Genomic DNA, 13,164 nt, shown 5'->3' on the forward strand with positions numbered 1-13,164 from the left:
AGGAGGGTTCTTTACCACTAGCGTCACCTGGGGAAGCCCAAGTGGAGTCATAGAAAACAACAAAAGCACTTTTCCTTGTGTTGAGATTTTTATCCACCTTGTCAATTTCATGCTTGCATGAAGATATGGCTGCACCTGGGGCAGGAGATGCCCATCCTGGTGGAGTCTCTCTGGCTCGAGTTGTGTAGAGTCCTAACAGTCATTAACATCCTAGGAGAACTTGGGCCCTGTGGTGAGGTGATAGGAAAAACCTGTATCCCAGAGTGACCAGAATGAAAGGGACCAGTGAGGTGCATGGCTTCCAGCACATGAAATGTCTCTGCCTCGCAGGACCATGCAGGCTCCATCCTGCTGCTGAGGGTAGACGCTACAGACTCCCAGGGCTGTGGGATTCCAGATCTAGAACATTCAGCATGCCCCCATCAAGCAGCTTATCATGGGATCAGAGCTGGTGAACACAAATCTAAGCAAAGCATCTGTCCACAGCCTCTCACAGGTCCCTTGTCTGATGACAGCAGCCTCCTTATCAACCTCTGGGCCTTCAGCTTCATATCCCTCCATCCACGCTCCAAACTGCAGAGCTGATGGACCCACTCCATTCCTCACTGCCCTCAGGAAAAAGTCCACCCCCTGACCTGGCTCCCCCCTGACTCCCCCACTCTCCTCTGACCTCACCCATCGCCACTGCCTCCTTCCAAGCTCTTTGGCAGAGTCACACTAAACTTCTTTCTGCAGCCAATGTGTCACATTCCCTGTTGCCACTGGGGCTGGGACACCCCAGAACGTAGAGCCAGGTGACCAGCCCAGGGCCAGAGAACTGGGAGATGGCCTGGTCTGGAGGATAACACCTCAAGAGAAAAGTCAGCAGTAAGGACTCTGCCTGCCTCCCCGATGGACCCCCAAAGGTGCCCCTCCCCAGAGGGCCCTCCCCTCCTGCTGTACCAGATGGTGCACAGATGGTCCAGTCGCTTTTGCTGCAGGCTGCTCTGGTTCTTCATCATGGTCTCAAGCTCTTTCTTCACAGCCGGAGGAGTCTGGATTCTCTCACTGGCCATGAACTCACTGGGTGTCCAGACACATTGGACCATGGACAGAAGAGGAGGGGCAGGGTGGGTGGGAGAGAAGGCATGAGACTCACGGTAAGAACATTCAGCACCCTGATACCACTCCCAACCCCTTCCCCACATCCAGGCCCCAGGGATACAGGAAAGGAGGGAAGAGAGGGAGGGAGGGTGAGGGAGGGAAGAACAGAGGGGTCGGCAGGCACAGCTCAGGTGTGGGTCCTGACTGCTGCCTCCAGCTCTGTGACCTTGGACAAGTCGCCCCTTCCCTGAAACTTGGTTTCCTCTTCTGTCAAGGTAATGACAATACCTTCCTCAAGTGGTACTTGTGAGGACCCTACCAGATAATGCGAGCAAAACCATTAGCACCATGCCTCACTCCTGGGAAATGCCCAGTAAATGCCACCTCTTCCCATCACTGTCCATGATGGTTACTGATGTCTGAACCTCCCAGATCCAAGCCCAGGCCTGGACCAGGTACTTTCCATAGAGCATCTTGTTGATCATCACCGAAACCGTCACCAGTCCATCATAGTATCTGCAGACAAAGCCTGCGAATGTTTAAGCCCTTGACCAAGGTCACAAAGAAAATACAGGGGCAGTCAGACCTCGGTACACTTCTCCATCCGTCCTAGAGTCAGACTCCAGTGGTCTCCATTTAGAAATGTGGGTGGACAGCGGGCCTCCTGCCACCACACCTACAGCACAGACAGATACTCTCTGGTGACTTTAGACATCTTGGTTCCAAGTCTCCCTTTCTTAGCAAAAGAAAGCCTTCTTTGCTGGCCAAAACCTCCATGGCCTTTGTGTCAGTATTAACAAGAGTGCCACCTGATGGGGGAAGCTTGGAGATAGGCCCTCTCTTCACCCTCCCTCCCAGGAGTGAAACTTGCTCCCACAGGGTGGGAAGTGGCCCAAGCCTGAGGGATGGCCATTCTCCTTGGCCCAGTAACAGTAAAGAGTGGACAGTGGGCAGGTAATCAGGCTAACATTTTCAAACCACTTGTACAGTGGGCTTCAGCTAGTAAAGAATCCACCTGCAGTGCGGGAAACCTGGGTTTGATCTCTGGATTGGGAAGATCCCCTGGAGAAGGGTAAGGCTACCCACTCCAGTATTCTGGCCTGAAGAATTCCATGGACTGTATAGTCAATGGGGTCACAAAGAGTTGGACACGACTGAGCGAATTTCACTTTCCTTTTTGGGCTTCCCTTGTGGCTCAGATGGTAAAGAATCTACCTGTAATGCAGGAGACCCAGGTTTGATCCCCAGGTTGGGAAGACCCCGGAGAAGGCAATGACAACTCACTCCAGTATTCCTGCCTAGAGAATCCCATGGACAGAGGAGCCCGGTGGGCTATATACTCCATGGAGTCACAAAGAGTCGGACACGATTGAGTGAATAACACTATCATTTTCAAGAAGATGCATATGAGAAAATGTGTATGAAGAAAATAAGATACAAATCTACACACGCAGTATGGGTCTAAAAAAGCCTGGAAGAAAATAATACCAAAATATTAGCTGCGCTTCTCACTGTGATGAGAAATTAATGGTGACTTTTAATTTTTCCTTATACTTGTATCTATTTTGACTCTAAGGGAAAAAAAAAAAAGCACCTATTACTTTTACCATCAGAAAAAGCAACCACATTTTAAAGTAATGACAAAGGAAGGGAGAACGCACTCTGCTCACTGACCCACGCTGGTGGGGGCGCAGGGTCGGGGTGGGGAGAGCCTCTGTGGTGTGGGCAGCCACTGACCTGAAATCCTGCACCAGATACTCCTTCTTGAGAGCCTTCCAGGCATCCATCAGGCCCTGCCAGCGGCGGTGGCTATCAAGCTCCTGCTGCAGCCTGGCTTCCATCAGGTTGACGAACAGCTTGGCGAGAGCCCTCCGGTTGCCCAGCAGGGCGTGGTTTATGATCTGCGGTCACAGGTGGGCAGGTTCTAGATGGAGCGGGGGCTCTCCAAGGTCAGAACAAGGCTCAGTAGGAGAGGGGTGGTGGGCAGCTGGAGAGGGGCCGGGTGAGCTGTGGGCTGAGTGCCGAGCAGGGTGGTGGGAGCATCTGAGGAGTACTGGGGAGGGGAGGTCACCGGGCACTCAAGGAAGCTGCCCAGGGCTCAGCAGCTACAGACAGCGACAAGGGTCTATCCTAAAGGCTTAACAGTGAATCCTGGTCAGGTGAGTTTCAACCCAGCTCCAAGGCCATCTCAGACTGTTTAAAAAGGTGATTCTAAATTCATTAGAGTTAAGCACTTCAGTGGGCTCTCAGTGTCTAGCTGTTCTTTTTATAAATTTGCTCCAACAACAGAATGCTCATGTTACCAGGGACGAGTCACACATGGTTGTGACGAGAACCAGTACCCAATGACCAAATAAGGTCAGAGCTAGAACACTCTTTAGCAGTCCTCCCAGCAGTCCTCACGAGGGCATGGCAGTGAAGATGATTCTTCACTGGGTGGTACTCATCTGCCATCCAGCCTCCACAGTCCCTCCAATGAGACTAGCCTCTCCCATGTCCCCAAGGACTGGAACAGCCAAAAATGTTCCATACATGTCCCAGAGCCCTCTGTGCACTGCCCTGGAGCAGGGCTGAGAACTGCTATACACAGCGGGCAGAAATTCCAGCACCGAAATTCCACTGGGAGCTGAGGTTTGATGCCAGCTGTTCCTAGCTGGGGGGCGTTGGCAAGTATTTCCTGAACCTCCATATCTGTAGCCATAATGTGAAGATGATGCTCTTCACAGCACAGGGTACTGCTGGAGTTAAAAGACATAGATGCACACAGAGCAAGGAGAAAGCACCGGTTGTTCCGTGGATGATAAGCCTAGTGAAGTCAAACGCTGAAATGTAACTGGAAGACTGCTAACTCTGACACACCTAGTCGAGCAAGTGGTTAATTCAAAGTGAGGAACTCTTGCATGTCTCAAATGAAAGCCACTGCTGAGCCCTCTCATGTAGCCCTCCCAACAAGCACTATCTTGTGATACTCAGATGCCTGAGTATCACTGTCCTCATTTTACGGACACGGAGTTCCAGGTGCAGCAATTTTGGGAGCATTCATGTCTGGACCGTGGAGGAGGGGGCCTGTGCTTACTCCCTGTCCACGCTTTGTCCAGGACCCCAAGGCACACCCCTGGGCTGGCACCCATCTGTGTTTCTGAACACTGTGCTGCTTCTACTCTGCGTGCTGCCAGGAGGGCCGTTACCTGACAAGCCCAGCTTTCTGCACCAGACCCAGAAACCCACATAAGAAAATGTGCCTCTGAGTAGCCAGAAGAAGTGTCCTGTCATAAATAACATTGATTTTCTTGTTTGTTTTTTTTTTTAATCCCAAAGGAAGCATTTGGGGGAGGCTGGGGTGTGGACAGTGAAGCAGTGGGAACAGAGCCAGAGGGGCAGGCATGGTTCAGCAACAGGCACTGACAGACAGCAGGAGGACAGAGAAGAACCACTGGAAAGACTGGACATACAGAGCGTCCTGAGGTCACTCATGAGTGCACACACCACCCTGAGTCCACAACAGCTGTGAGACCATGCTTCTGTCACACACTGCACTGCACATGGCAGCTGAGACACAGCCCCGAAGGTGCTTGCAGAATCAGCATCGGTCAAACTGCTGACACTGTATTAGGTTCACTGGGATGAACATGGCAGGGAAGTACAAAATGTACTGCAGGGATTTCCATTGGAAGTACTTAACAAAGACTCTGGTTCTGAACTCAAGTGGCCAACCTGAGTTACTTGGAAATGTTACATATGAGAAGCCCATCATTGCTGAGACCCAGGCTCTAGGGCATCCTGTGGTCCTGCTCTTGCAGGCTGATCCCGTTCACGTGAAAACCACTCACCATGGCTTCTTTATTGATCAGCCTATACACGTCGGGCTGCATGAGGTAGGAAGTTTTCTCTATGATTCCCACATATTTCTTCAACACGCTTTTTAGCTAGAAATGACAAGGCACCACAGTGAGTGACTCTCTTCTCCTAGAGGACTGAAAACAGGTGATGCCCCATAAATTGCACAAGCGACAGTCACCCAGAGCCCATCTGGAGGCAAGCTCACTTTATCTACCCGGGAGAACTCAAGTGAGTGCAGTGTCTCATCCAGCTCCTTGATCTCCTGCTTCTGCAGCAGGAACTTCTCGGCCACCTGATCCCTCAGCTCCAACAGGGTCTGTGCAGAGAAGTTTGGGTTGGACTGTGAGAATGGGTGGGACACAGGGAAGGAGGAGCAGGAGTGGACACAGGCGGGGCAGGCCCCACCATGAGGGAGACGCCTACTTGGATGGTGTAGTCTTCGAGGTTGCTGTCGTTTTCCACCTTTTTGAAGAGATTGTTCACATCCTCATCAGACTCAGCCAGCTTTTTTAAAAGAAGTGCTCCTGGTTCCAAGATGAGAGGTTCCATTTCCTAAAAGAGGCCAGGGAGGGCGAGGGCTATGGTATCAACACCTCTGGGACAGGAAGGAGTCCTCCCCAACCCTATAGTAGGGAAGTGCCAGCTGTGGTCCCCTCTCAAAAATAGTAACTCGTAACTAGACTTAAAGAGTTAAGGTTTACTCATTGTTCCCAGCCATAGCACAAGGGCAGCACCATTTGGGACACATATCATGTGTGAGCCCTTGTCCTCAGACTCACTTGGTCCTCATCACAGCCTGTGAAGTAGGTGCTGACCTTATGCCTGGCCTGTGGTTGGTGCTCAACAAGTATTCATTAAAGAAGTGGCCAAAGAAATAATTCCAAGAGTACTTCAGATGAGGGAACTGAGGCTCAGTTAGGTTGTGTGACCACAGGCACAGAGCTCATGGTGAGAGCAGAGCTCACGTCCAGTTGGGATTTATTAGAAAAGTGATGAGCAGGCTGGAAGAATGCCTTCTTGGTGCTTTGGGTCTACAGCCATCTCCCAGGATCCAGGGAATTCACACAGAAAGTGGAGAGCGTGATTTAGGGCCTAGAGATATGGACCCAAAAGGGCAAAAAAGGTCTCTTTAGGGAATATTCCAGGGATCAGTCTGGTTACAGACAAGGTCTCTGGAAAGGAATGGGGAGCCAAGTAAGGGCACTGCCTAAAGGCAGGATGTTTGGCCCATTGTTAGCAGGACTGAGCAGGGTGATCCAAGACTTGGCTTAAGCATCAGACCCAGAGTCCAATTCCCACTTGGCCCTTATGTGCCAAATCAGGCAGGACTTTCTGGGCCTCACCTGTAAAATGGGGGTTGTAACAGTACCTGACATATAGGGCTGTGCTCACCATCAGCACTTGCCATGAGCCATCCAAACATGACTCCTGCAATTCTGTCTACACCATTCCGTCTACACTGTGGTGAGCCACTGAGGACCTGGGGGGAGGGGCAGTGGGTGCTGTACAGAGCCCACCCTCCCGTTGGAGGCGCCCAGGAACAGAAGGGGAGTGAGAGGGAAAATTCTCACCATCCCAATCTGAGCGATCTCCTCCTTAAAGCTCGCCAGGGCACTCTCGTAGCCCCTCCTCTTGGAATCTCCTTGCTTTTGAAAGGTGGTGCTGCTGATCCTCTCAGGAACTAGAGAACAACAGAGGTGATGAGGTTGCCCTCAGAGCGTCAAGGTGAGGTCAGAGCACCCAGGGGAAGACGGGATGTGCCTGGGTTCAGGAGATGCCCATCCCCAAAGCAGGCCAGCAGTATCAGAGTCTTAAGGAGAAAGAAGGTGATCCTTAAGTGCTATAGGGAATTAAGTCTTGCACATACAACTGAATGCTGGAAAAATGTTCCAAATGGTATGTATAGAATAGGGCCATCTAGGTTTTAATTAAAAGTTTTATAGAAGAAAATACATACACAGATAAGAATTACTGACACTTACCAGCACTTACCACTCGCTAGGTCTTGTTCTAAGTCAATTACTCCTCGGGATGAAGCCGAGAGGCAGGTTCTATTTCCCTGTGCCCTGCTGTCCCCTGAATACCTGTGGGACCCTGGACACTATGTGGTCTCTTGGGCAGTGGACACTCTTGGGAAGAGAATGCGTGCTACTGTGAAGGTGGACTTTTCACTTTCTGCTTTATCTCTTTCCTTTGTTTTTCTATATTGAGCAAGTACTACTTTTTTAATCACAAGGAAAAAGAGCTTCCATATCGGGATAAAGTCAAACTAGGGTAATGTGGTATGAAGGAAAAGAAAGAAAGAAAGTGAAGTCACTCAGTCATTTCTGACTCTTTGCAACCGCATGCACTGTAGCCCACTAGGCTCCTCTGTCCATGGAATATTCCAGGTAAGAGTACTGGAGTGGATTGCCATTTCCTTCTCCAGGGGATCTTCCTGACCCAGGGATCAAACCTGGGTCCCCTGCATTGCAGGCAGACGCTTTACTATCTGAGCCACCAGGGAAGTACAATGTGTGTGTGTGAAGGTGTGAAGGAAGGCAATGTCAACTGAAAGATCCTTCCCTGAAATCACAGAAAATCGAGCTACAGTACACCCTTTACCAACTGGTCTCATCAGTCAGTGCTCCCTGTGCAGGCGGCCCCCTTCCTCCCCCAGCTCCCTGCACTGAGGAGAAGGTCCAGGGGAAAGGGTGACAAGGGTTCAAGGGACAAGGGTTCAGGGGACAAGGCTGAGGAGAGGAGGTTCAGGGGAAAGACCCAGAGGACAAGGCTGAGGAGAGGAGGTTCAGGGGAAAGACCCAGAGGACAAGGCTGAGGGGAAGAGGTTCAGGGGACAATGCTGAGGAGAGGAGGTTCAGGGGAAAGACCCAGAGGACAAGGCTGAGGGGAAGAGGTTCAGGGGACAAGGCTGAGGGGAGGAGGTTCAGGGGACAGGCTGAGGGGAGGAGGTGGGGGGAAAGATCCAGGGGAGAGGGTCCAGGGAGATGGCCTCCTATGAGGCTGAGCAGAGGAACAGTGGGACCTGCAGGTGCTTCTACATTAGAGCTCCCAGGAGCTCCCCACGGAGCACTCTCTGCCCTCACAGCTGAACACAGGCTCACCAATGGTGTCCATGAGGCCCCGGACTTCTCTGGCGTCGATGGCGTTCTCACTCTCTTGAGCTTTTTCCTTTTTGGCTATTTGCTTTTCCCTGAGACACAAGCAGAGGAAAACACTGACCCCCAGGGGCCCCTCACCACCCCCTCCAGGGTAGCTCTCAGTGTCCACAGAGACCCTGGGAATTGGCAATATCCTGGGGTTATTATTGGTGTAAAAACACCCAATTCCAGAATGCCCCGAGGACGTGCCCCCAGCAAACACTGCCAGGGTATCTGCTGCCAGCAGACACACCACAGTCCTCAGATGAGAAGAGGGGCCTGCCTCAGGGAGCTTGCTCCATTCTGGCTGCACACCGAGTGTGGGTGGTGGGCATGAGCCATCTTCCACATGTGGAAACTGAGGGCCACTGGGGGGGTTGGTCAGCCTGGGAATGCTGGACCGAGGCTCAGCGTTCAGCAGGCCCTCATCTGCTTCTTCAGCAACCCATTAGATGAGGCACCTGGGGTGACCCCATTGTCCAGGGTAGGCGATGCAGGAGGGAAGTCCCTGGACAAACTGGCCCTGGGATTCCCAGATCCCTGCCTGTGATGCCCAGGTCCATGATCCACAGAGTTTGGGTGAGGGAGCAGAAAGCTGGGACCCCAGAACAAACTCTCAGCAGGGAGGACCAGGATGGGTGAGCACAACCTCAGCTTTGGAATGAAAATCCTGGAATGTGCTGTCCACAGGATAAGTGCCCCAGAAACGCAGTTCTCAGCAACACCTGCTGTGAACCACTTTTCAGACATTGTCTGATGCAGTCCTCATGTACACCTACCACCAAGGGAGACTGCAGGGCGGCAGCTGATGGGGCCCAGGCTGACTCTCCAGAGGCGAATCTCTCAACTTTGTCAACCAAATGCCTCTGGACCAAGGCAGCTGCACTGCAGCCAGGGTACCCCAACTATGGGAGCTGCTTATGGCTCTGGCTTCTCGGTCACTTAATCCGTGAACCTGGGGACCTGGTTTATGCTAGTGGTGATCTACCCGTACCCCAAGTTCCTCTTCCACTCACCCAGATGTCCTGTCCTGGGTGAATGAATGCACAAGTTGACTGGTTTAGCTAGCTGAATTTTCAAGAAGGGGACAAGGCCCTCAGAGAGGTGCTGATGCTGAGTTAGTGATCTCAGTCACTTTGAGGGTAGCAGGGCCTGGTTGGTTATAAACACATCTCTCTTCCTGGGCAGGGAGTTGTGCTCTGGATTCACATCCACAGCAGAGTGGACCTAGTCGGCACCAGGAAGCTGGCACAATGTCAGCACCCTCCATGAGAAGTACCTTTCCCCAAATACTGTCCTGTGGGTGCAAAGAGCTCCTAACTGATGTCATATCCAGTTATGGGGATGATGGGTGGTTCAAGCCTAAACTAGGGGAAAAGGGGACCTTCGGGAAGCACAGGGAGACTTCAGAAGACCCTGGGCCTAATAGAGAAGAGGTCAGCGGAGAGGAGCCTGTCCTTTAAAGGATCCAGAGTTATAATCAGGCTGCAAGACTGTCACCCTGGGAGATGGGGGGATCATGGTCAGGTCCCAGTTGTCTGTGCCTCTGGATCCTTGCATTGGGTGTCAGGGACATGGGCTGGAGAGTGCTGACCTCCTGTCTGTGCCTGGGCGGCTAATGGGCCTGCCCAACAGTTCAGGGTGCTGAGTCTCAGAAGCTGTAGGGGAACTTTGCCTGGAGAGACTCGAAGGGCAGGGCAGGGGAGAGACCTTCACCCAGCAGTGGGTCAATCCCTGCTCCAACAAGGTTAAAGGGAACACAAAGGCAGATAGAGCTGGACTGACTCCCTGTCCCAAAGTCCCACACCTGAGAAGCATTTATGGTTGGTGCAGAGATGAAAGAACCTAGGGGCAGCTCAGCTCCTGCTACATTCTCCAAAGTGCCCCCCACCGAGGAAAATGCAACCCCTCCTTTTCCTTTCTTCCTACTTGAGGAGTGTGAGCTCAGGGAACTGAAATGGCATGTTTGGGAATCTCAAGTTCAGCTCCCTGCTTCCACCCCACTGGCTCCCATCTCAGGGAATGGCTGTCCATCCAAGGACTCAGGCCAGAGACCTAGGACTCTCAGGAACCCTCTTCTCCCACCCAATCTGTCACCTGGTGCCCTGGGTTCTGCCTCCAAAATAAACCCAAAGTGCCCTGCTGACCCTCTCACAGCCCTACAGAGCTGACATGGACTACCTTGGCCTCCTCCCTGGCCTCTCTGCCTCTGCTTGCAGCCCCCCACATTCTGCACACCACTGCTTGAAAATCTTAAAAAAAAAACAACCCTGAGGGAAAGGGTAGGGAGAGAGGTGGGAAAGGGGTTCAAGAATGAGGGGACACATGTAAACCTGTGGTTGATTCATGTTGATATATGAATAAACTATCACAATATTGTAAAGTAATTATCTTCCAATTAAAATAAATTAATTAAAAAATAAAAGAAACCCTGTACCCATTAAAAAAAAATGCAAATCACTGCTCACTAGTCACTCCAGTGAAGTTCGAAATACTGACTGTGGCCAGCAAGCCTCTCCTGGCCTCATCTCCCACTCCTCTCCCCAGGCCCGCTGATTTCTTCAGTCTTCTGGAGAAGATCAAACTGGTACTGCCTCAGAGCCTCGCCCTGTGCTTCCCTGCCCTCATCCTCTGGTTTCAGTGGAAGTTTCCTGACTCCTGTCCCCCACCACCCTGACCTTGATGTCAGAACCTTTCCATCTTCGGGGAGACCTGCTTATTTATTTACTGTTGAGTTCAAGTTCCAGGAGTTTGGGATCTGCATACCTGGTGCCTGTCAAAGGGAGAGGGAGGGAGAGAAGGAAAAGCAAACAGCCCTGCAAAGTAGACATTATTATTATTTCCATCTCTCAGAGGAGGTACCTGGGATTTCATTCCCATCTGGTACTCATCTTGTGGGAGCTCTTCTTGAGTTTTTGAAAATCCTGACCACCCCTGGTGTGTGGGGTTGTGGCCTGGAAAGCAGGACCTACCTGTAAAGAACAGGGTTTTCTGTGGTCCAGTCATTGGGTAGGCTGCACATCCACTTCCGCTGCCGAGGAGACATCATCTCGCCTTCACGGACATCCACCTTCTTCACCAAGGGCTTCCTGCCATCCTTTGGGATCATGGAACGCTCCACAGCTCGCTTCCTAGAGGATGCCAGGGAGCGGACCAGCTGCACCTGAATCCATGCAAGAACCCGGTGAAGGCAGCTGGAACTGTAGACTCCCTAGCACCCAGGCTGCCTGCGCTACCTTAGAAGCTCAAGTGCGAGCCTGCCAGCAAGAAGGCACTTTGAGGGAGGCCCTCAACCCCAGGGGATACCCATGAAGGAGGGCTCTCTACTCCCCATGTTGGTCATTCAGACATTTTTGGGAGGGCATCTTTTAAGAAATTTTAATGAGAACCAAGATGTGCATCCCATCATTTTTTATAATCACAAAGAACTGAAAAAATGGAACTGTCCAACAATAGGGGATTGGTTAAGTAAACCCAGTATCTCCATTCAATGCAATGTTAGGAATTTATTAAAAATGAGACTTACAAAGGATTTTTTATGACATGAGGAAATGCTTATGATATGATATACAACAAAACCTAGTAATTAAGAGCATAAAAGAAAATTATGATAAAAATTATACATTGTGATTTCAAAATTTTAAACCCATGGAGAAACAATGAGGAGAAAATATGCCAAAGGTTAAGAATGGTTGCTTCCAGGGAGCAGGATCATGTGAGTAATTTCTACAGTCTCTTTATACTAATATAATTTCCAAGCCCTCCACAAAGAGCATTACTTAGGACTCAAAGTAGGAATAAAAATCCCCTTTAAACAAGCAGTACAGAACTTCAAAAGAAGGGTTTGAGTATGTTTTTCTTTTAAGATGTCATCTGTGCAGTTTTTTAGACATGACAAGGCAATGCCAGCTACTTATATAATTATCAAGAGGGCATTACTTTAATAAATTACAGGAAGTCCTATATCAAAAACTAGGCAGCCACTAAACATTGTGAAGTACATGACTTTGCACTGACACAGAAAGCTCTCTGAGATACTGCAAACAGGGAAAAAGGAGGTTTTAAGGCACTGCTATAGAATCACACCCACTTTTTAAACAGAAAAATCAGAGATGCTTTCATGCATAGAAAAAAGATTCAGGACACCCAAAGGTTAATTTTGGCTATTTCTGAGTAATTTAAATTCTAATATAGATTTTGCAATTTTCAGGAACAGACATTCTAATTTTGTATTCCTACATTTTAGGAAACAATAAGAATTATTTTTCATCAACACAATTTCAAAGCCCTTATTTCATTAGGTTCCCAGGCAAGGAAGTCTTCTAAGGGAGGGAAGCTTCCGGGAAGCTGAGGGAAGCAGGGGACCAGGAAAAGGGGAAATGAAAGGACAGGCCTACCTCAGCCTCGAAGATCTGCTGGTAGACCCTCCCGCTGGGAATCTGGGTCACCTTCCCCACGGAAGACATCTTGGCCTCGAGCTGGACACCCCTGCAGGGAAGCCGTTGTCTACGGGTTGGTCTCAGACCAGGCGGATACTGAAAAGCCTCTCCACCCGCCTCCAAGGAAAAGTCCTCCCTGGAGGACAAGTGTCTCCAGGCAGACAGGCTGGGCGAGCCCACCGGGAATGAGGCACCCCAGCTCTAGCAGAAAGCATCAGAGCCCCTCTCAGGCCTCGGAGTTTATACTTTAAAAGAAGAATCGGAGGTGGGGGCGGGCGGAGGGGTGAGAAGAAGCAAAAAGGAAACAAACCTCAGGCACAAACAACTGGAACTCACGAAGGCTGGTCTCCCAGCCACGCGCCAGGTGCAAATTCGAGATTGACTCTGAGGGCAAAGTATGACGGTTACTGTTTTGTACTTGACTCTTTCAAACTCTTCCGGGAAAAGTCAACGTACCCAAAAGGTGTCAGCGCAGATCTCAACCTGGCCTTGAACTCCTGACTGGCGCTGAAAGCTGTTCGAGGACCTCCCCCGCCGCACCCACCTCCCCAAAATGGACACTCGGGTAGGAGGAGAAGGAGGAGGGAGCTGTCTGATTCTGGCCAATTCCGTACCTACTGATTGCTGGGAAGCACAGCCCCCTCCTCTCACGCCTACTCCCC

At 50.8% G+C, this 13,164-nt stretch overlaps 1 protein-coding gene across 1 annotated transcript in view; it reads right to left on the reverse strand.

The window, feature by feature from the left end:
- Window positions 1–13,164, reverse strand: part of CCDC180 (coiled-coil domain containing 180) — a 65,242-nt gene that overhangs the window by 42,616 nt on the left and 9,462 nt on the right. Inside the window, 10 exon segments of the mRNA XM_010847111.1 lie at window positions 943–1,062; window positions 2,821–2,984; window positions 4,914–5,009; window positions 5,129–5,239; window positions 5,347–5,475; window positions 6,495–6,604; window positions 8,028–8,116; window positions 11,036–11,226; window positions 12,461–12,551; window positions 13,117–13,158. Of these exon segments, the coding sequence (XP_010845413.1) occupies window positions 943–1,062; window positions 2,821–2,984; window positions 4,914–5,009; window positions 5,129–5,239; window positions 5,347–5,475; window positions 6,495–6,604; window positions 8,028–8,116; window positions 11,036–11,226; window positions 12,461–12,551; window positions 13,117–13,158 (1,143 nt within the window).

The sequence above is a fragment of the Bison bison genome, unplaced genomic scaffold (assembly GCF_000754665.1).
Source record: "Bison bison bison isolate TAMUID 2011002044 unplaced genomic scaffold, Bison_UMD1.0 scf7180017864243, whole genome shotgun sequence".
NCBI classification, from domain to species: domain Eukaryota; kingdom Metazoa; phylum Chordata; class Mammalia; order Artiodactyla; family Bovidae; genus Bison; species Bison bison.